Source organism: Oryzias melastigma, linkage group LG17 (genome assembly GCF_002922805.2).
Source record: "Oryzias melastigma strain HK-1 linkage group LG17, ASM292280v2, whole genome shotgun sequence".
Classification (NCBI taxonomy): Eukaryota; Metazoa; Chordata; class Actinopteri; order Beloniformes; family Adrianichthyidae; genus Oryzias; species Oryzias melastigma.
The window spans coordinates 12,564,018-12,587,813 of record NC_050528.1 but is presented as its reverse complement, the minus strand read 5'-3'; the positions used below and the strand labels follow the sequence as shown (position 1 = coordinate 12,587,813).

Here is a 23,796-nt window from a genome sequence, read left to right as displayed (position 1 = left end):
ACTCCAGCAAGCTGCTGCACCTCCTACCAACCCCACCCATAACACCGCTCCGTAAGAGCCAGCATGAATTATTCATGAAGATTTATGCCAACAGGGACAAGGAGAACCCCAATTCACCTCAAAGGGGACAGGTTGGCAACTTTTTCTGTGAGTGAACCATTAGTATAAACAGAACAAGGATTTCAATGTTCAAGATCTTCCTCATAGTACAAATGGCTTCATTTTTTTTTTACCTCCACCTTGAATTGTCAATAAATCTCTCTTTTTTGTGACACATCATTTTTTTCTGTGATAACACTTGAAAAAACCCTTGAAACCAGTTCTCTAGATCCTTTAGCAGACGCTGCATACTTCTGGTTTCAAATTTAAAAAAAAAATCAATTGTTGACCACTTTGGGCCTTCTAAGAAGGTAGAAAAGTGCTACATAAGTATGAACATGGGGATGGGTCATAAATGAACTAGTCAACAGCATCCAGAAGAATGTGGAACACATGACAATTCTCAACAACATTAGGCTGTCTGCATGGAAGCTGAGGGGAACAGCATCACTCAGTAGACACAGCAGAGTGGTGGAGAGATTATTAACTGCCAGAAGCGAGAACATTTTCCGGGTGTAAAGGCAAAATTCTTGAGTTCCATTGAAAATCTGTAGAGGGAGCTAAAGATCAAAGTGACAGGAAGGAGATCCTCCAACCTGAAACAGATTAAAGTCTGATCATCTTTTGGTCCACTGTAAAAGTGTTCCTAGTGGTCTTGAAATTTTGCTTATCCTGTTTTTAGGCAAAAAAAAAGTTGTTTTCTTGAACATAGTTTCTGCAGAGCGGCAGTAGTTCATTAGAAAGTTAAGTTGTGGGTGGGATCATTGGTGTGGAGTAATCCCACCCCCACTTTCTATCATCCATTTTGCTTATATGCTCTTCTACTAGCTTGCAGCTCCTCACAACTCCAGCCTAACATTAACAGTGCAACAAAAATGGTGAACAAAATAGGAGCTCTTCAGCCGAACAGTTTAAAACCAGATTCCAGCTCGGATGAGAAAAATGAAGACGTACTATTTGTCTGCAAGTGGATGCATTAGATTGGAGCCGAGCAGGGACACTGTGGGCTTCCCTGCATATTTCTACCAAACAAATGAGCTCTTTTGGTAACAGCATTTTTTCATCTGCTCCTGATTCACAACAACTTGAATACAAAAAGTACCTAAAAATGCAATTTTTAGATTAGTTTTCTTGATATATGTCCCCCATAATTGGAAAATGCCACAAAAAACATGTTAAAAACACCAAAAACACAATTTATTGGTGCGGGTCTTTAGTATCAGGCAAAAAGCTGGTTAACAGTTTTAATGCTCTTATAGTTATGATAGTTTTTTCTCTGTCAAACATAGAAAAGTGCATGAATCACTTTGGATTTGTCACTTCTTTTAGATGAACTAAAGCTCTTTCTTTCTACACGACCTCACAGCATTCCTCACCTGTTCTTCTGTGCAGTCTTTGATAACAGCAGCTTGATGATGACCCTCCTGAATCGACTGCTCCAGGAGTCCTTCCTTCTTCCCTCCCATGTGAGGCTGCGGCACCACAGCACAACACCTTTGAGGTAAGGTGCTGGAAGACTGAGCGTCTGGCCCATCACTGGAAGGATCTATGTTTGACTGCAGACTGCCGTTCTGGCCGTCTTCAGTAGAGTTGGACGGGGAACACGCTTCACATTGATGATTGTTAAGATCTAAAAGAGATAGAAGAGATGAGGGGATTTCAAAGACCATGTCCTGTTCTTCAAACAAAGGACTTTTTAAAAACAAAATCTTTCTTTTACACACACAAACACACACACATATATATATATATATATATATATATATATATATATATAATTATTATCATTTAGCTTTGTGTGCATTAGGGAGATCAGTTTACTTTCTATAGTCAAGTAAAAACTAAAGTTAAAATAAAGTTTCTATGGAAAATGTCGGCTTTTAGCTAATATCTTAATTGTCTACATTGTCTCTGTAACATTGCATCATTTTGTTCATGAGATCATTGTATTTGTTAAGAGATACTAACATTTTTTTTTTGGTTTGCTAATTCTACAGTTTCCCACCACCAAATGAAAGCTCTGAATGGATGAAGATCTTTCTTGGAGGACCGTTTTCTCCTGAGATGTTGTAGTGGATTAGAAAACATTTCACTGCTGCATTGCAGTGCAATTCGTCTTGACTATGGACTTAATCATCACTCGTCCCTCAGCTCTATCTGAATGAACTCTTAGATTCGTAGTTGTAGAAGCTAATTTTTCTTTAACTGTTCTGGTATCGCCTGTCCGTCCTGGGATAGGATCTCTCCCTCATGTGGGAATCCGTAAGGTTTCTTCTTTTTTCCTGACTCAGGTTTTTTTAGGAGTTTTTCCTTACCGGGAGGGAGGGTCTAAGGGCAGGGATAACCAGTTTTATTTAGTCTGTTTAGTTTTTAACAATTGTTCATATTTTGAAGCCCAATGAGGCAAATTCCTTTGTGATTTTGGGCTATATAAATAAAAATGGAATTAAATTGAATTGAATTGAATTCAAGTACGTGATAAAAAAAAAAAAAAGATTGATTGATTGATTAAGATCCCGCCAAACACAAACAATTGACCGTGAAGTAAAAAGAACTATGTTTTTTTAGCCATGAAATTAACCAAAAAATTATTAATTATTAATTAATTAATATCCATCAAGGGACTGAGCAACAAAAAACCTGAAAGGACAAAACACTCTGCACTATTGAAACAATAGAAAGTCTCCTCGACTTAAGGACGCTTACAATCTACAGTACCTTCAAACTCTGTGGCATCATCAAACAGACCTCACAATCCACTTAAACATCACAGCCATCTTCAAACAGGCAGATTTGCCTGCATATTTACTAGTGCTGCTAAAAAAACATTTTAAGACAAAGCTTCTGGTGACCTTCTACCAGGGGTGTCAAACTCAATCGCACAAGGGGCCAAAATCCAAAACACACCTTAGGTCGCGGGCTGAACAGGATAAACATTTATTGAACACTCTAAATTAAATTTTTAAAACTTTAAAACCGTAACTTTTTTACATAATTATGAACTAGATACTATATAGCATTACCTGCGATAATGCTAGTGTGAATGCTGTAAACTGAATTTGGCCACTGAAGATGCTAGTGCTGATAAATGAAGATACTGAAATATAGCTGAAAACGCTGAAGCGTAAAAGCCAAATTAGCCTAAAAACCTAAAAAATTTTTTAAAAAAGTTTAGCCAAAACAGTTAGCATGTAGCTGAAAAATAGCTAAACTTCAAAATAGCTTGAATAAAGTATTATTATTATTCAGAAATATTGTAAAATAATCTGAAAAAGCCTCAACTTGCCAAAACAGTTACCGTGTAAATATTTGTCTAACTTCAAAACAGCCTGAAAAACTTTTCAAAAAGCCTAAATTTGCCAAAACAGCTAGCATTAATTCCCTAAAAAATCATAGTAAATGCCAAAATAACAAGAAAAGCTAGCATAATGCCAATTTTTCAAATTTAAAATGGTACCTTTTTAAGAAAATTGTGAATAATAAAAAGGCAGGAATATAATTTCAGAATAAAACAACTTAAACCTTAGATAACTTTTAATATTTTACTTTCTATAAAGATATTTCTTCAAAATTATACAAGTTAGAAATAAGTTCAAGATAACATCAGGCCATTAATAACAATAAACTAAAATGATCTGGAGGGCCAGATATAACTACCCGGAGGGCCTTGACCTTCACACACGTGTTCTACCATTTTTCTGTGCATCAGTTTGATAACTGCACAAGACAGACTGGAATAGAATACAGATGAAAATGTTCACTCTACGGAAGATCATCAAGAGCTCAGGATGTGGCCAAACACTGCTTTCATCCTGGTTCCCACCTGGTCAACAGTCTGCCCTCTGGCAAGGTCTACATGTTCATCTGAACCCAGAAAAACAGCCTTAAAACTGTGTTTTCCCCAGAGTCACAAATGCAATGAATGGACGCGGGAACTAAAACCCTCATATTGTACCATTGAAGAACAATCCAGTGCTTTTGTGTGCAGGTCCCAAGTGTGGGTTAACTATGTGAAAGTTGCTTGGTTAGAGACTGAGGCGAAATCCTGCATTTTACTTTATAAAAAGCACTGGCCCTGGGCTCTAAAGTCTGCTGCACTGATGTACAAATCCTACCCGTACTCCCCGTGTCTTGTAGGACTGAATTAGCATGTCACTGAGTCATGCAGACTCATTATGAAGCATTATACAAATGTCCTTCAACACACTGCATTAATGTGGCATGGGCAACCCCCCTCTCACACACACACACATGGCTGTGGGCTGTGGGTCATCACAAATTGATGAAGACATCAAGGGCAGCAGCAGCATTTCTGTGAATAACGAGGAAAAGACTCAGCGTGATGCAGATCACAACACATTAGGCCCTGATTCACTGAGGACCCTAAAATTGTGAACAGCAAGAAATTACATATGGTTTTATTTTGTGGGGGAAAAACCGACCAGGATTATGCAATGGGAGTGAGATCACAGCTGGAGAAAGCAGTTGAGGAATTATTGAACTCCATTGCTATGAAGAGTTTAGAAGAAGACCAGGACGTTTGGAAAAACAAAATAAAAGTCAACCCACGATAACAAAAAAACAGATACATAAATTTGAAGAAAGTATTTGAAAATGAAACAACGAACAGTGAGCAGCAGAGCTTCCTCTATCTCATAATGCCTTTGGCAACGCACGTCTAAGTGAACACCTCCAATGAAAAGTCCATGTAAACACCTGTACATGTGCATTTTAGGCTTCTGCATTCAAAACTCTTTGCTCAAGCATTGGTACGAAGACTTTAGGATTGTTTTGAGGCTATACATACAAAACACCATTGAACACGCGTTGAAAGTTAAGCCATTTAAACTTTGACCAATCAGGGACTCTGATTTGAGGATGACGTGTGTGTGTGTGTGTAGCATCCTTTTTAATTCATAGAAACTGTTAGAAAATGAAGGAGAAATTATAAACACGGTTTGAGTCTGGCTGGTTTTATGACACAAAGTCTTTCATGTATTGAAATAAAGCTGTGAAGGAAAAAGCCTTAGCGAGGTTCACAAGGTTTGCACCACGCTGACACTTCACAGCAAGCCTCCTCCAACAGTAGGTAAATCGATACAAGTATTGTCAAATAAAATATTGCGATATATCACCAAATTGATTTTTCCTTAAACCCCTTTTCCTGTTGTCAGTAAGTATAGTTCAAGAGGAAGAATAGTTTTAGTATTAGCAGAGAAGATTTGACAAGTTTTTCAATGGCAAAGTCAATACATATTCATCTCTCCTGTACTTATTTCTTAAATTAACGTTCCTCACAAATGTGGAGACATTGACAGGCTTACAAACAGGCTTTTCAATGGTCTAAGTTTAACTTAAATTACAAAAAAAAAAAGTTGGCTAAACAAAAATGTTTATAGTTATCCCGCAATGTCTTTAATTTCTAAATTTGACACACACCCTGTTGAGTTTAGGAGCTTACAATAGATTAGAATAAAATAGATAAAATCATATTTTTTAGCCTTGTGGGACCAAAAAAGTCAGTTTACTCAGCATAAAAGCACCTAATGACTCCAAACAGTCCTCTACTTGAAATTGACTGTGATGAGATGATATGACTTCCACACTTCCAAGCATCTGTCTTATAATAAGAAACAGTTGGTAAATAAACACAAATCATACATGTTTTATTTAAGTGCATAAAATGCAGCTTCATAACACTTTGACTGTGAATTCAAATGATCTGAAAGCAGGATCTTACCTTTGCACTCGTCATTTCCTGATTCCTCTGCAGGTTTGTGTTGTGGAGCGGCACACTCCATGGGATAATTTGCCCTTTGCACTAATCCAGCTAAAGACGGCCGTCTTTCCTGGCTGACACTCTGATGCCAGAGCAGGTTTCCCTCACTGCCTGCCCTCATGAGCCTCTCTCCAGTCCTCAGCATGCATGAACGGCTGCAGTGCAGCTCCTTTACCAAAAGCGGGCTCAGACCTATACTTCTTCCAGATTTAAACAGACGGGAGGACGACTTGGACATTTCCCCCGTAAGGCTGTGAGCAGAAGGCTTGTACGAAAGTTCAGAGGTTTCTTTTTTCTTAAGTCTTTTCCCTTCTGGATTTCTTTTTTATTGCTTCTTCTAAAGCAGAAATGGACAAATCATCTTTTGCTCACCAGATTCACTCATTTGGTTCTCTGCTCCTGATAGCTGTCCTCTTGGTTTGGATCCTCTTCTACCCGAGTCTGGGAGTCCTTGTCAGGAATGAAAAGTAACTCAGTTTGTCAGGTTTCCTTTGGGATTTTTTTGCTGAGGCAAAACCACCATCCTCCTCCTGAATCGTTAGTCTTTCTTATGTTTGTGATCCAGCTGTAAGAAGTATTCAAGAACTTATTCACCTTGTATTCTTCTTTGTCTGGGCTCGCGTTGAGCTCCTCTGGGAGGGCTCGCTGTCATTCTACCCTTATTTTAGGTCTCTGCCTCTCTTCCTTTTCCCTCCTTTCTCTCCAAGTTATCTCCTGCAATCGTGTTCGGTCTTTCCTCCCACTTTTTTTCTGCTCGGCTGCTGCATTTGCTCAAGGCTCTGCTTTGGTCCGATTAAATTAGCATATTAGAACAGTAACTGTCCTGCTCCCATTCTCTTATTCATGCATCTCCTACATGAAACTGCAAAGATTACCAGAAAATGTATTTTAACTTTCATCTTCCAAGTGTAAACGTTCTCCAAGAGACATAGAAACCATCCATTAGAAATGCCTTGGTTTACATATGATTGCCTGAAATGTGTTCACGCTCTTACAAAGAGAAAATAATAAAGAACATTTACATAGATTTACTCATGAGATCTCCATACATTTGTGTTTTTGTCTGTAGTCTCCAGAAGTTGAAGTGCCTTCTTTCTTAAATTAGGATGTTTCTTAGAGATTTTACTCTGAAAGTATTAAAGTTTAGTCAGGAGCTGTCTTGTGAGATTCTTACACCACGTTCACACCAAGCTCGTAAACGCACGTTCAAGCAGTAGCTTCCTACAAAAAGAGTACGTAAACACGCATATATGTGTGTTTTGGGCTTCTAAACTCTTGAGTTCACACATCGCTTCACGAGTTTTTAGGACCGTTTTTTAGCCTCAACGTATAAAATGCATTGAATGCCTGTCAAAAGTTAAACCATCTGAACTTTGACTATTTAGAGACTCAGATTTGGTTGTAACGTATGGATGGCCTCCTTTTCAAAACACAGAAGTACAAACCTTTTTAAAGTTATTATGAAGGATTGTTTTGAACCCAGTTAGAAGTATATGATACCAAGTCTTTCATATACTGGAATAGAGCTGTGAAAGAAAAATCCTGGAGCAAGATTTGAGTGATTTGCACCACTTTGACATTTTCTAACAACACTCTTCCAACTGTATGTTCATGCGCTAGTATGGGGTAGCAATAGTCCAGTATATGCATACATGGTAGAAGAGGTTATATGTTCTATATCTTCTCAAAACTCCACAAACATTTGATTTTTTTTTTGTCTGTAGTCGCCTAAGGAACTTTCCGTCTGCCTCGTTGGTACCTGTCAGCTGCCTGGGTGTGCAGTAAAAATGTCCACTTCAGTCTGCAGGTGTGATGTTTCACCCCTTATGTTTGGTTTCTATGTTTTTGATTATTATCCATGCAGGTTGGCTGTGACTTCTCCTGGATACCCTACCTCCCCGGGGCCTCCGTGACACACTAACTGCTGAAATTACCGTTTTCTTTGGTTATTTAAGGAAACATATTTTTGCTCTCAGTAATGGAATGTTTTCCTTGTAGACTACTCAAGCATACATTTTCTAGTCTAGGATTTTCTAGTTTCTTGTTCTGAAACAACAAACAAATAGATTACAGAATCCAATAAAAGCTTCAGAAATCATTCTATAAGGAACCACATTTCCCATAAACCCTCTGGGCATTCCATTTAAAAGTTAAGAGGAGGAGTGCTGCAGCTCGTCACTTCCTTGTTCCTGAATCAAAACCTTCAAAAAGGACGGCTGAACTGCAGTTCTAAAAGAAGTAGCTTCTTAGAAACACACTTCACGTGTCATTTACTTTACAGTTTTTAAGGTAAGATCAAATTTGTCTACTAAACTGTCTTTGATCTTATATTAGGATTTTTAAATTTGTGAAGTGAGCGTTGAGATGACACATTTTTTAACTTTCAGTTTCCCTTTGCTTTCAGTTTTCGTTTGCTTTTTTAACACCATGGCAGCCACCAGCTGTTGTTTACAAGAGGAGCAGTTTCTGTGCTGCATTTGTTTAGACGTTTTTACTGATCCAGTCACGATACCGTGTGGACACAACTTCTGCAAAATGTGCATTACCAAGAACTGGAACGTTAACAGTCCTCGATGCCAGTGTCCTATGTGCAAACAAAGTTTTACGGTTCGTCCTGAACTGAGAGTCAACACTTTTGTTTTGGAGATGGCCTCCGAGTTCAAGCAAGCAACCAAGAGACGAAGTAGCTTGGAGCTGCAGACGGCCAAACCAGGGGAAATCCCCTGTGATATTTGCACTGGAAAAAAATTGAAGGCTGTCAAATCCTGCTTGACTTGCTTTGCCTCGTATTGCAGCATACACCTGGACCCTCATGAAACGTCTGACCGGCTGAAAACTCATACGCTGAGTGAGCCGGTGGAGAACATGGAGGCCAGGATGTGTTCCAAGCACAAGAAACCTCTGGAGCTCTTTTGCAGGAACGAGCAGCTGTGTGTGTGCTCACTCTGCTGCGTCACGGAGCATGCGGCGCATGACATCTCTTCCATCAGCGACGAGTGGGAATCCAGGAGGACAAAGCTGCAGGAGATTGAAGCTGAAACGCAGCAGATGATCAGAGAGAGACAGCTGAAGAGCCAGCAGATCGAGCGGCTGAAAAACTACAGCAGGGAGGATTCAGAAAGAGAGATTGCCAGCTCTGTCCGCGTCTTCACCATTTTCATGCAGACGGCAGAGAAAAATCTGAACAGGCTTCTTGAAGTAATTGAGGAGAGACAGAGGAGGATGGAACAAGAGGCCGACGGCTACATCAGAGGACTCCAAGAAGAAATCTCTGTCCTTGGTCAAAGAACTGCTGAGCTGCAGAAACTCTCTCAAACTCAGGACCATCTCCTTCTCCTCCAGAAACTAACTGGCCTGAACTCTATGGAAAGCTCGACGGCTCTGACTGACGTGAATATCCGTCTCCCGGCGTTTGAGGGAGTCGCTCTGGAAGCCGTGGTAGACCTGGAGAAAACACTGAGTGTAGAGAAAGAGCGACTGCTACACGAGGAAAGACTGAAGAAGGTTCAGCAGTACTCCGTGGATGTGGTTCTGGAGGCCCAAACGGCCAACCCTTACCTCATCCTATCAGAGGATGGGAAACAAGTCCGTTGTGGAGAAGTGAGACGGGATCTGACAGAAAACGAGGAGAGGTTCTCTCTTTATGCGAGTGTCCTTGGACAGCAAACCTTCTCATTTGGTAGATTTTATTTTGAAGTACAAGTTACAGGGAAAACTGACTGGACTCTTGGGGTTGCCAAAGGTTCTGTGGACAGGAAAGGAATTGACCCACTAAGCCCAGTCAACGGCTACTGGGCAATTGGTTTGAGAGGAGCAAACCAGTACCTGTGTCTGGACAGCCCTGCTGTGAGCCTGAATCTAAACTGGCACCTGGAGCGGCTTGGTGTGTTTGTTAGTTACGAGGAGGGCTTGGTGTCCTTCTTTGACGTCGACAAAGCTGTTCACCTTTACTCCTTCACTGACTGTGTCTTCACTGAGGATCTGAGGCCCTTCTTCAGTCCTGGCCATCACAAGCGAGGGATGAACTCTGCACCTCTCATCATCTCTGTCATTAACCGCATCGATTAGATTTAGTCAGAAGTGAGTTTTATTGTTTGAAAACTACAACCATTACTTGAAATTATAATAAATGATGAACCATAAAGAGGTTTTATGGTAAAATAATGACAAATGAACTGCTCGTTTGTTCTTTCAGCTAGTCCTTTAAATCCCCCAACTAATTTCACATTCAGTTTGGTCCATTGACTATATATGAGAACTGGACAGAGTGAGTGTGACATCACTCATAGAAAATGGCGGACTTTTAGCTCTAACCAAATGAAGTCAATTCAGTCACCATTTTTACACAATACTGACATCACCATATTTAGGGCCAGATGTAGTAAGTTAGCAGTGATTGGTCCAAGTCGCTCTGAGTCAACATTTCTATGGCAACCACTATCGCTAATCAGGAGTGAGCTTGTTGGAAAGCCACACCCCTTCCACTGAAAGTGAGCTCGGGAGAATCTGTCAATCAGACATTTCAAACATTTGAAGTGGGAGCCACTGAGCACCACATGCTTTTACTTAGACATCTGATTATTCAGTTTCTAACTTGAATAACTTGGGATATAGAAAAAATATCTTTAAAAAATTGGATTAGAAAGAGGATGCTAAGAAGAATGGGTCAGCGCAAGATTCTGACAAATCAAATGACTGAATAATAAGTGTCTATTTCTCAATGAAAGTCTATGAGATTTTGACCTTCTTGGAACCAGCGAGCACTTCCTAATTGGAACACTAGAGAGGAGAGCTTGATATGTCCAGTGAATTTACAGTCAATGACCCAACCCTGCTTCACTCTAATGACTAAATCCCATCAGGCATTGCCAATATGCCACTGCTGAAGCCAGGTGGTGGGGCAGCAGTCTAACCAAATACTCTCTTTCCACAGAAACTTTCTCCAGTTTTGCCAGGGGTACCCAACGCTCAGCCAAGAGACATTGTCCCTCCAGCACATCCAGAGTCTACCTCAGACCCTACAGATACCGAAAGGGCTTCTAGGAGCTGACAACTTAAAGGGATCCCTGAGCCATCACAGCTGACTTTTCTCAATGTGTTGGAGCAGCAGTTCTTCTTTGAGCTCCTCCCAGGATATTGAGCTCCTCACTCTGTCTCCAAGGGAACACTTGGCAACCCTTCAATAAAATTAGCAAAACCCAATTTCATGCTAAAAAAGCAGGGGTGGCCTAAACCAAGAAAAGACACCCCCTGGCTGGGCCTAGAAATTCTGTCCATGAAAATTCTGAACAGAACTGACCACAAAGACTATCAGTCGACAGGTAAGAACAGGTATGACTGATGCTGCATTCACACCGGTTGCGTGTGGTGCGATCAAGAACGTTCTCTATGCACTTTTGTGACTATGAATCCAGCTGGTGGTTTACACACTGGACCAGCGCCACTCATGCAGGTAGCGAATGAGAGAGTGTTTTACTGTTTATTAGCGCTTGTCCGCCACCTACAATAGGTACACAGAATCAGAGCAAAAAGTCAAAGTGCTGCAAATCTTGCTCCAGACTTGTTTTCACGGTTTTGTTTTTTTCAATAAATGTCCGTCTTGGTATCATATTAATCCATCCGGGCAGAATCCGCATTATTATTGTCTCCTTCAGGATGTTTACAGCAATTAGTACTTCCATGTTTGAAGCGGACGCCACCCACATATCAAATCACTGTCACAGTGGTCTCAGAGTGAAAATGTTCAATCGGGTTAAACTTTCCACGTGCGATTAATGAACGCCAGATTTGTATGTAGAGCCCAGGACCAGACTTGAAAACTTGCATAGCAATGCACGATCACGTGCGTTCCAGACACGGAAGCCAGAAATTCTGGTCTGTGTGGGTTTGAATTGAGTTTTCACTGAAAGTGGACGCTTGAATGTGAGTCGACACAGCCAAGCGTGTAAGCACCTTTACTGCTGGCAGTATGACCCAAGCTGACTGTATGAAGACGGGACTGCTCTACTCTCCACAGAGCAAACACCACGAGGGGCAAGATCAAATACTCTCTCCTAAATGGGAGTTAAAGACAATTCGTCTTATAAGCCAAACAGCAGTTCAGCATGATCAGACTTAATACAGACTCTAGGAGGGTAATAGAAAGTGCTACAATTCAAACTCCATTGTTCCATCAGAAGACCTCAACAGCAACGCGAGTGATGACTGATGTTTAGGAAAGCAAGATTGGTAAAAACAAAGTGTGACAAACATTTTTTTATTGGGATTCTGTTACCTTCATTAAGATGTTTGATACAATTCTACACCCCACACCAGATCCTATAGAAGTTCAAATACTTTGATGCCAGTTCCATCACTGTAGAATGTGCTGAACTTTATCCTACTTCTCCTGGCTAAACTTCATCAGTTTGTAAAACTGGTCTAGTCGGACTCACTTTCCAAACACCTATATCAAAACTATAAAACTGTGAAAGATCGGTCAGTTATAAGTGTCTTGTTTAGGTGGCTCTTAGCAGGAAGACACATTGGACGATATCCACCTGTAGCTTCAAAGAGGTCGATTTGGACTCTGACCATCTCTTCCTCTTAAACCACTGCTGTGTATGTCTGTACGTACATTTTATGCTTAGTATTTTTGTATTACAAGTGTGTTTAGCTGCTTTTAATTGCACCATAAGGACAAATGAAGTCATTTGATTAATCTGAATTGTTTATTTTGTATACTGTAAGACAGAGTATTTAAATCTAAAGCAAAGATTCTTTGTTATTTATTCTGCCACAAAATGCTGAAATAATTTACAAAACGTAATCCTGTGTTATGTTACATTTAAAATAAAAACTTTTTATCAAAAGAGCTATTTTACTTGTCTGAAAATGATCAAGATTTTAAAACTGGGCTGAAAAGGATGAAAAATAATTACAATTCCTTCAGAACTATTGGTTTCTTGTAAAAAAAAAAACAAAAAACAAAAGTTAAAAACCAAAACAAACCTTAATTTAACACGACTGTGTGCCACAGGATGATAATTTATTAGCACATCACTGGTAGAGAAGCAGTTTGTGCATCTTAAGCAAATGTCTCCTCCTTCAGCTGGACAACAGTGAGCGTCAGCTCCTGTCAGAGTCAATGTGGTCTGGGCTAAAGCTGAAGGGCTTGTCGTAGCCCATTAAGTGGTTATAGTCCTGCGGAAACGGGAAATAGTCCGGGTTCACTAGCATTCCTGCTCGACCAGCGTAGAATGTGGTGAACATGTTTGCGACGGATGGGACACGGACTTGATTTTGGTGGAAGATGGTTTTCTTTTCAAACAGGAAAACACTGTAGGTGACAGCAGTGTAAACGTCGCTGTCCGGGTTGTGGTACAGCCTGATCACGTAGCCTTTGGTGAGGAGATGGAGAAGGATGGGAGTGAGGAAGGTAAAGAAGCCCATGACACCGCAAAAGGCCACCTGAACAGCCAAGCCCTGGAGCGCAAGGGCAGTTTTGAATAAGATCTGAGGCATGAGGAAGAGGGCGGCTGCACTGGTGGTGTAGGAGAACATCTTCACGCCTGAGCAAAAAAGATTGACAAAGAAAAGGTTTCAAATTAAAACTTATTAGAAATTCTCAAATTTAAGTTAAGTTAATATGTACAATGTCTAACCAAACAGGCAACCAACAAGAAAATGCTGCCTTGCTCAGCAAATTGGGCTCCCAGAATCATCTTAACCGATGACCTAATAAATTCTTCCACTAATATTATTTATAACCCATTTCTAACCACAATTCTTTACCAAGATTAGACACTCAAGATTAGAAATTTATTTAGAATGTGTTCTGAAAGTGTACTCTCAATGTTCTGTTAGGGGTTGGTTCTTACCATTGATTGTATATGAGAACTGGACTGAGTTTGATGTCATCCATAGAAAATGGCTTACTTCCAACACCAACAAAAATTGAATAAATTCAGTCATCATATTTTTTCACACGGGCACACTGGAGACATCGTCAGTAGGCAGAGTCTGTCTGAGTCAACGTATCTATGGCAACCGCTGTCACCGAGAAGTAGTGAGCTTGTTGGAAGTCCACATCCCTACCACTTGAAAGCAGGCTCGTCAATCAAACATTTCCAAAGTTTGAGGTGGAGGCCAGCAGGTAACACAAACTTCTACTGAGGCGTCTGATTGGCCAGTTCATAACTTGAAGAACTCACAAAAAAGAAAAAAATATAATTAAAAATATTAGATTAGCTTAAAATGTGTAAAAAAAAAAAGGTAGCAGAGCAGGAATAGTTATTCTGACAAATATAATGAATGAGTAATAGCTGTTTATTTCTCAATTGAAGTCTATAGGATTTTGGCTTCTTGGAGCCTGGGGCATTTCCTATTTGGAATGAAAGCGTGGAGAGGTCACTCAGTCCAGTTCTAATATACAGTCATGGTTCTCATAAGTGTACTAATATAAAATGAAAACAAAGGTTTAATGCACAGATGCAATTGGAATAGAACAAGAAGAGTGAGTGTCTTACCACGAACAGCAACACCCAAGTTGCCAGTGTAGATCAGGTTCCCGTCATTTGGGGGCGCTGATGAGGAGAGACAGCGACTGCTTGAACAGTAGGACCACACCTTTATAAACAAGGAAAGCATGGTTTCAATTTGGTTTCTTCTGTTAAAATAGAAATTTGTAAAAAGTTTGGATTTTCCATGAATTAAAACATCCTGAACACACTTCATGAAATTTGATTGACAACAGAATGCAAACATTAGTCTCACCATTGACCTGTCCTAACACCACATGAAACTTTACAAACTTTACAAAAAAAATAAAAAATCAAAACAAAACACTGTTTTGGGAATCAAAGTGAAATATGTGGTGGCATTGAATGGGGTTGGGGTCCAGTATTTTGCCCAGGCTGCCAAACTATCCAGGACCACCTATGCTCCTAGCTGTATCTACCATGACTGAGGTGTTCTCTGTCTTTGTCCATAACTTTGGAATGAGAAACCATTGAAAATCACACAGAGACCAAAAATAAGTCCTGTTGCCAACCTTTAATGTTATATATAAAAGATGATAATGGTGATATATTCTGGTATACATACATAGTTTTGTTAGAGCATTAATAGAGCTGCATAACTTGTAGTTTTGCAGACAACATTCAACTTCCCATTTCTCTGTCACCCAATGACCATGGAGCGTGTGCGACTATGTCACAATGGAGATATTAATGGTGGATTTATTAATTAAACACTTTTTGAGACACTATGAATTCTAATATTAGTGCAGTTAACACACAATCTAACATGACAACTCAAGAATAAAAAAATGCATTACTGAGCCAGTAGAATCAAACATTTGTTGGTGTTTCAAAAAAAAAAAATACTTTAGGAGTTGTAGCTAATAATAGGGCTTCAATAGTTGTCCTTCATTAGTTTCTGGTATTAAAACAAGACTTAAATAAAATGAGATTGGCATCTGAAACAAGGAACGATTTTTCATAAAGATAAAGTTTTGCTCTCACTCATTCAAATATAAAAGAAGAAACTTTTTTTGGTGCTCACAAATTTGTTCAACTTTAATACACTCTGACTCCATATAATACATAGTAATGACTAATCGACTATTAAATTACATTAGTTGTCGATTAGTCGACTAATCTAGTTAATAACAATTAAGGTAGCTTGTTGATGATGAAATCATCTTGTTTTCCTTTTCAGTTTTTCCTTTGGTGGCCACAGGAATTCAGCTTCCTCGTCTAACCCTGTCTTCTGCATCCTATAGACCTACTCTAACACCTGCTATCTTGGTCTTCTTTCAGTGGATCCATAAACATCCATGTACGTCATTTACCGTAGAACTCTTTCCTGGCAGCTCTAGCAGGATCCTTCTAATACATTCCCTGTCTCTCCTCTGGATGTGTTCAGACCATCTCAGTCTGACCTCTCTGACTCTGTCTCCAAAACCCCTAACATGTGCAGCCTCTGGGGCTCCATCCTGGTCACTCCCAAAGAGAGTCTCAGCAAGTAGATGAAACAGTATGATACAATTTTGACAGGAAGTGGACATTTTATCTTTGATGAACTGTTTGCTTCTGTGTTTGATAAGTTCACAGCAGTAGGACTATAATCAGTGCGATTTGACACCCACTTCCTGTTGCAAACAGGTTCTGTCTTCTACTGTAATAAAGGAGCGGTGATGGTGGTGCCGAGTACGCGTGTGACAGTAGGAACACTCCGGTAAGACCCCGGTCACTTACCTTTATGGGGACGGAGAACGGCCTTCCCGCAGCAGCTGAGGGCTGAAGGAGCAGCCGGCTCGATCCTCTCAAACAGCACGCGGACGCCTGGGCTGCATGGCGGACTGGCGGGAAGCGCGCGCAGCCGGGAAAGAGGACAAAGCGCGGCCGTAATGGCCGCAGAACATTGATATAAATCATTGTTTTAAAAAAAACCGACAGTGACCCTAGTTGAGGTACGTGTTAAAATGATATATTCTTCTTTGCGGTTTTTTTCTTCTTCTATTCGAGTTTAACTCGTACTTGGTGAGTTACCGCCATCTGCTGTTCTCAGCATGGTTGAGACTCCTTAACCCAGATATCATATATATTTAGGAAAAAATGTTGTTTTCTCCATATTTTGATAACTTGGACAACCTATTTAAAAACATCAACATTTTTAAAGTCACTGAACATTTTTCTCAATTGTCTCCACAGTGAGTTTTTGAATATTCGTAGTAGTGTGTGATGTAGTTTGGAGAACATCCACTGAGCTGGTCAAAAAGAAGACCAAAAAAATGTAACACTGCGCCATTCTGTTTTCTGATATGCACCTCCAGGTGTCTTTTGTGTCTCAGCACCAACATGTTGCTCTAAAGTCGTGTAAATCTGTGTTATGACGCCATGTTTCAGGGTAAAAAAAAATTTGACAAAAAATACCATAAGAAGAATGGCATGTCTTCATCTGGAAGCATGTTTATTTATATGCTTTGGGTTTGATTGACTCATGTGGCAAAATCCAACATTTGAAAATGTGGTCCAGGTTTGAAGAATGTCACTGCCATGATCACTCACAATACCTACTCTCATGAACTTAACCAAAGTCAGGCCAAAGAAGAGAAAGTTGGCAGGAGCAGGAGACCTTAAGTTCTGAAGTATTTTAAGTACATTTAGTGCGTAGATTTAATGCACTTGGTTAACATTTCTCCCAGTTTCATAACTGCTGCAGAATACCCGGATCAGGATATTGGTGCGGTTATATAAATCTTTTATTTCCACCTCTTATGTAGTTATTGTGGAAAGTTAAAAAAACTTAATGTTAAACCACTGCTTCCTTGTTTTTGTAATGTAGACCCAATTTGTTACAAAAATATCCTTTAAAATTGCAATACTTATGGCATTTTTAGCTGAAACATTAGCTGGAGCATTTTAAGTTTTACAGCTTCTGCATCTTTATTCTACTTTACCATCACCCCAAGCTGTTTTTTCCCCTCTGGAAGAGACCAACTAGTTTAGTCATTATTTTCAGACAACAAATGAGGACAAAATGATTATGAAGTGGTGTTTTAATCTTCCTATTCGATTCTCAGTATGTAGTAGAAATGTAGTTTAGTTTTGCTCCGTTTGAACTTGAATTTTTGTAGCATCTCTGTATTCAGCCACTAAGCTGTTCACAACATATTCTTCATTTTCCACCCAATTTCTTGAATGTAAACTCCATAGACTTCATCAAGAAGTGGTATGTTTGTTATGTAGCCTGGGACTGGCTGTCCTTGGTATCTGTGTTGCATTTTTCATAGTCTTCATGCAAGTCCAAAGCTCCATACAGGCTTTCAAGCGCAGTGAGAACTCGGCGTTGGATTGAATCCACTTGTTCGATAGGACAGTATTCATCCAGACTGGACCTGAAAACAAACGAAAACAGAGGTTCAAACTACTGTGTTTACCTACACAGTAGGACCTTCAGGTTTGATCTGAGGTTTAATCTTTTTTTTTTTTTAACCTAGACATGGTGACCAGAGTAGGTTTGGGCAAAGCGCTGAGGACACATCGCATAGCTGAGATGAGTGTGTCAATCTCCTCGTCAGTGCTGACATGGTGGGGAAGCTCGGCAGAGTCACAGGTTAACCCCGCCTGGTGAACCTGGGAGATTCAGTGATGAATCATTTTTCAGATTTTAGCATTTCAAGGCATTTGTAAAATAAATAAATTGAATATTTAATGAAAAGACGCCCCTGCCCTACTTTAAATGTTATTTTAACCCATTAGCTGTCACCATTCTGACATTAATAAACAACATAGCTCATACTTGCCATTTCATAGTCAGGAGAGGGATTTCTAGCCTTCAAACTAGAAACCAGTTGGGTTAGAGATGACAATCTGAAAAAATATAAGAATGTTACGTTAGATGACACAATGTGACAGATTTACCGACCCAAAGATTCATAATTATAAAAGTTCATGGTCAATCCAAACAGACACCTCTAAATGACATTTTTCAAAAATAAAAAAATATGAAAGGTGTTCATTTGTACTTCAGCTCTGAAATGATTTTAAATCTTTTGAACATTTTCAAAACTAAGGAGCTCATTGTAGACTTCAGGAAGCAGAGAAAGAGCATTACCGGGACAATTTCTGTGAATCGACCCTATGTAGGACCTCTTATGGTCTAACAATAAAGTCAAACTACTTTAGATGGCTTAGAATTGTTTCTTCTTTCTAGGGATGCTAAAGAAGCATCACTTGTTTTCGTCAGTGCTGGTGAACTACCATTGTAAATGTGTACCTGCTTTAGTAGATCAGAAAACTCCAGACCAGTAACCAGCAAACCAAAGGAACAAGTCCCCCTCCCTTTAAGAGGGCCCCCATATTGACCCCTACTATCCCCCATCTATTTCCAACAATAAGTTGCAGAATTGGTGACTGCCAAATACTTCTTCACCTCACTGTATGTCCTATTATAATAACTTTTACAGTGTAAGAAAGATGCTCAGCTACACACAACAGCATCCCAGGGAACTTAAACAGACAACCTGGAGCACAATGAAAGTTCCTTCATCTGCACTTATGGACACATAATTCATTATTTGTTTGACTATAAAAAAATATGGAAGCTCCATATTTGCAGAATTTTTGCAATCAAATTCATATGTTGAGAATGTAAGATGGAACCTTTAAAACAGAGCAACCCTGTTCACAAAAACTATAAATAAGCTCTGTCATCCAGACAAATGCTGCATGCTTGTTCAGAGATGCATGTTGTGTATTTGTACCCTGGGTTGCTGGCCCATCGAGCAACAGTCTCCTCTCCGTCGTCCTCCAACAAGTCAGCAAATGCTGCTTCGAGGTCTTCTAACTGACGAACACGAAGCTCTACACACTCTTCAATCTCCTCCTGCAAACACAAACACATCTAAGGGTGATTAAAAATGCATAAAACACAGCAACTTTTCTTCTTCACGCTGTCAAAGAATCCTTGTGATGCTTCAAAGGGAAGATAAATTACTGAAAAAACAAAAGTTTTATTTTTGAAAGAAGAGCTCTGACCTTGTCAGCGTTTTGGGTGGGTTCTCTGAAGTTGTAGAGCTCTTTGAGGATGGAGTATTCTTCCTGGGCAGAGAGAACAGAGGAGTCTGGTCACCTTTAACACACTCATTTATAGTCAGACTTTATCTTCAACCTGCAGCATCTGTGGTCAGCTGGAAAGCACAATTGAATTTGAAAAAACACTTTCATTAAAATAATGAATCCCCAATTTCTTTTTTTTCAAATATGGTTTTGGTTGAAAATTACCCAGTTATATCCTGGGGCACTGACTGTTTTTCACCTGTTTAGTTTCTGTATACCCTCAGAGGACAAACAGGACTTCTTGACCTTTTCTGTAATCCTTCAGACATTTGCTCACCTCTCACTCAATCTTTATTTAAAAAACTAAAGCAAGACAGCAAAGACACACAGGATTAAAGAACATCTGATTTTTACAAAGACTTGATGGGAAAATGTAATGAATATAAACATCTGTACCTTTGTATAAAGCTCTTTGAAGGGGTTTTTACAGGAAAAGAAGTCCAAGTCAATGTCCAGGATGAACTGCTCTGTTGGACTGAGAAATAAAGCCAGTCTTCCAAGAACGTAACTCGTCGATCCATCATCATCTTCACTGTCTCTGCTGCCCACGCCTACCCTTCTGTCGCTGCTCTCTGCTGGCTGGACTGATGTGGCAGGTGGAGAAGGAGTGAGCGAACAACTAGCCTCCCCGTTTTCACTCTTCTCGGTGCAACGTCTTTTGGCTGAACAGTTTGTGTCTGCCTCAGAGCCTGAAACAACAAAACACACCTTAACCAGGAGAGCAGAACCAGGTGGGACCAAGCTTCTGAAAAGCAGCCGGATGTCGTCCTTGAAGCCTGAAGTCCAATATAATCTGATCTATAATCTTTACAAACAACCAACAATAACAATGTAAACACTTCTAATGTGTTATGCTTACAGCTGACATGTTATAGTGAAATCCCAAACACATAAAATACTCAATCAGTGGATCATAAACTGTATAATATGCAGAATCCTTCCTGCCAAACAGATTTTTTTGTATCTAAAGAGAAAATGTCAACAGTCAAGCTAAAGTACAAGTACCTGGAAGAGCGTCACAGCTCGGTTTGACAGAATTCACTCTAATTACGCTGAGTGTGAAAGGCTTGGAGTTCTCCAGCTGCTCCTCACAGACGAACAGGCCGTCGCTGAGGAAGTAGCTGTCAGTGCTGGAAACTCTGCACCAGAGGAGACAAGCAACATGCACCAGAGGGATGACAAAATAACAAAACACAAAAAAGCAGGAAACTTCCACCTTTGACCTCGGTTCTAACCTGATGGTGGTGGTGGACGAGTCTCTGCCAACACACATTTTCTGCTCTCCGTCTCGAATTTGCTGGGCCCAGTATGGATGCAACCACGCCACGCTGGACACGTGACCGGCATACACCATGGGGATAATCCAGTTTTCAATACTCAACTCACTAAAAAAAAATCAAATCACAAAAGTGTTTAGCATTAAAAGCCATCTACAACTCAAGTATGATGCAGCAGATGTCACAGTTTACCAGGCTTTGTTGATCTATAAAGTTCTTTGAACATGAGTTCAATCAGCCCAGCCTTGAAAATAAAATCCAGTCCGAGGAAAATGTGCAAAGAAATCACTTTAGAGCTTTGCTAGTACAATGTGAGAAACACACTGAACAGACTTGTTTAGGGAAAAAAAAGGTTTGATAAATTTCCTTGGTGAAGCAGCTTCAAAAACATGGGGCAGTAAATGAAAAAATAAATAAAAAACTCTTTGCTAACCACCAAATGCTTTTCCAGCAAGGTTATATATTTCTGAGCTCTAGACTCTCCATACTATCTGTAAAGTAATTTATCATTCAGCTTCATGGTTAAGTGTTACAGTGCGATACCTGAAGAGTTTTTCTTTATCAAAGACGGTGTCCGCTGGCATGTTGACTGGGATGAGAAGATCTGGGTGCGAGTCCAAATGAATCATCTTGATGTTACTCGGTGGGAGATGTCTTGAGGCGATGGCCCGGTATATGTGCTGCACCACCTGTCAGGACACAACAAAAACCACATCCTTCATAAGAGAAATTCAGATTTCCCACTTCCTTCTAACATAACTCTTTTCCTCCTGAAAACCCTCACAACCACTACAAACTTGTACTTTCCAATAATGTGCGTTAAGATCTCGTGCTGATGTGTTGCACAGACCAGGTTTCTCCCAGCAATTACCCAGTTTGCGTTTATCCTATTTTCTCCCCACAGTCTGCATTGAAATCTCAACATACCATGATGCTACTTCTGCCATTAAGTTCAGATGGTTTATATACAACTATTTGCTTGAATTGTAATACGAATTTGCCACGACAAGGATCTAGTATATATATAGTCCAGTATATCCGCTGTTCATCTGTTTATTTGAGTTTGATAACAAAGCTGTGATTGATAAAGCGAGTGTTTGCATGTTGTAAGAATGAACAAAGACTATCAGTGGTTACATAAGTTGGAATGCTTACATGGTGGTGGTCCTCCACGATCCACACCGGCAGGTCCCGGTACGACCTCTTTAGCGGTGTTGAACTCATCGGAACACGGAACGTCTTTCCTCCGTCAAAGTCAACCCAGCGTTTTGTTCTTAACTCTGTCTCCTCCCTGACATCCTTTTAACAACAATATTCAAGGAATATCTTTTTAACATGCCGCGGAGGAAGTGAAGCCTTCACTGTTATTGTGTCCGACTGGAAACATGACCAGCCTGCTATAAATAGTTCCGTCCAAATGGCAACCTATGCCAACAGAATAAATGATTTAATCACTGGTGAATAAAATATAACAAGTAAGATAATTAAAAAAAAAAAAAAAAACACGACAAAGCACTTTATCATGAATGTATTTTATATTGCATGTGTTTTTAAATGCACAAACGTGATAATGTAGTATCACAACTTGGCAAATTATCTTTTTACCAAATAATAAGTGAAATGTTTTGTTATCTGTTCTTGGTTCATGCTTTCTTATAAATACAAATAGAATCATTTTCCTTTGTGTGTGCGCGTGTTATTTTTGGCTGAACAAAAACATGGTCAGTACAGAAAAAGAAGAAATTAACAATAATCAATAGAGAAAATCAATTTACCAATTTGAGGCAAAAATAAGGTACGGGCTTTATTTTTAAACACTTAAATAATCTACAAAGTTACGCATTACTCTAAGCATACAACTAGTTTTACTCTCATAAATCTAGCCCCATATTCCCTAACAATTGTGGTTCTTTATTTACATTTCAATTTAAGGTATTTGTTATCATCTTCAGTCTCCGTTTAGTTATTTTTATGTTTTTTGTTTTTTTGTTTTTTTTGTTTTGTTTTTTTTTAGTTATATGGGTATGGTCAGGGTTATAGTAGTCAATTTATTTTTTTCCCCCAGCCTAAAGTAACAACTTTTTAGCAGGAACTAATATCAGCTTGGGTTTCCCACAAACAATACTTTTTATTTCATTTTTTTTATTGTTATCAATTTGCAAGGATTTCCGTTGTATCAATTTCTATTTAAAAGTATTTTAATTGTGCTTATTTTTTTAGGTTGTTAGAATTTTTATCATCTGCACTTTTTTGCTACCTTTATGTCCAAAAAATACATACTTTTGTCAATAAATGACCAAGATGCATTGTAAATGGGGATTTAAGGCTGCAAAACAACAAAGGTGCAATTTACAAACTCCCTATTTTTATGAGTTTTCTTTTTGCCTCCCTTTCACATTCATGTTTGTGCTCCATTTTTTTAAATCAAGCCTATAAACTGTCATGGCTCCCCTAGGCCACGCCCCGCAGCTTGTCAGACTGATCACCTCCACCTGTGCTCCTCTCTATTTATACCCTCCTCTCGGCTCCACTCACTGCCGGAACGTTAAGCTATACAGCCTGACTAACTGCCAAGTACTCTGCTTCTCAAAGCCACAGCCTGTTTAAAGATCCCTGTGCTTTTCCTCATGCTCCAGGATTCCACGCCAGCTTCTCTCCTACCTGTCTGGATTCCTCCTCCGTTCCTGCCGCTTCAAAGCCACCATTCTGCTGGGATTCGCTGTCTTCTCCACACTCTGCCTTCCCGGATTCCACGCCGCCTCCAAAAGGTTCTGCCCTAAAGGCACCTCTCTCAGACGAACTTTCTCGCCCAGGATTACTCCCGCTCCAGCGTCCAGTTTCAGCACTCTTCCTCTGCTCCTCTCCGCCGCCACTGCTCGTCATCCACTCGGCTTCCTTGACAACAGCGCCTCCTCCTGGCCGGCGGCAGTACTACTCCCCTCAAGCTCAAGTCTCCTAAAATAAATTACTGACTTTTCTCTACTCCTGGGTCTGTCGTGTTTGGTCCGCAACTCTTCCTGACATAAACTTAAGTACT

General features: G+C 39.8%; 3 protein-coding genes across 3 annotated transcripts; 1 reads left to right on the top strand and 2 right to left on the bottom strand.

The window, feature by feature from the left end:
• The first annotated feature begins 8,040 nt into the window (after positions 1–8,040).
• LOC112144304 (E3 ubiquitin-protein ligase TRIM21) lies at positions 8,041–12,837 on the top strand. Its single transcript, XM_024268789.2, has 3 exons — positions 8,041–8,167; positions 8,283–9,958; positions 10,812–12,837. Exon 2 carries the CDS (start codon positions 8,306–8,308, stop codon positions 9,944–9,946), a length of 1,641 nt encoding a protein of 546 aa, XP_024124557.1. The 5' UTR covers positions 8,041–8,167; positions 8,283–8,305; the 3' UTR covers positions 9,947–9,958; positions 10,812–12,837.
• A 47-nt stretch (positions 12,838–12,884) lies between these two features.
• tmem70 (transmembrane protein 70) lies at positions 12,885–16,541 on the bottom strand. Its single transcript, XM_024268901.2, has 3 exons — positions 16,117–16,541; positions 14,386–14,485; positions 12,885–13,428 (listed from the first exon to the last, which is right to left on the bottom strand). The coding sequence occupies exons 1-3, from the start codon at positions 16,294–16,296 to the stop codon at positions 12,986–12,988; spliced, it is 723 nt and encodes a 240-aa protein (XP_024124669.1). The 5' UTR covers positions 16,297–16,541; the 3' UTR covers positions 12,885–12,985.
• A 264-nt stretch (positions 16,542–16,805) lies between these two features.
• lg17h5orf22 (linkage group 17 C5orf22 homolog) lies at positions 16,806–23,775 on the bottom strand. The gene is made up of 11 exons (XM_024268790.2): positions 23,421–23,775; positions 21,915–22,058; positions 21,303–21,448; positions 20,718–20,867; positions 20,488–20,621; positions 19,879–20,171; positions 19,402–19,464; positions 19,128–19,249; positions 18,168–18,234; positions 17,858–17,997; positions 16,806–17,759 (listed from the first exon to the last, which is right to left on the bottom strand). The coding sequence occupies exons 1-11, from the start codon at positions 23,640–23,642 to the stop codon at positions 17,603–17,605; spliced, it is 1,638 nt and encodes a 545-aa protein (XP_024124558.1). The 5' UTR covers positions 23,643–23,775; the 3' UTR covers positions 16,806–17,602.
• Positions 23,776–23,796: the final 21 nt, after the last annotated feature.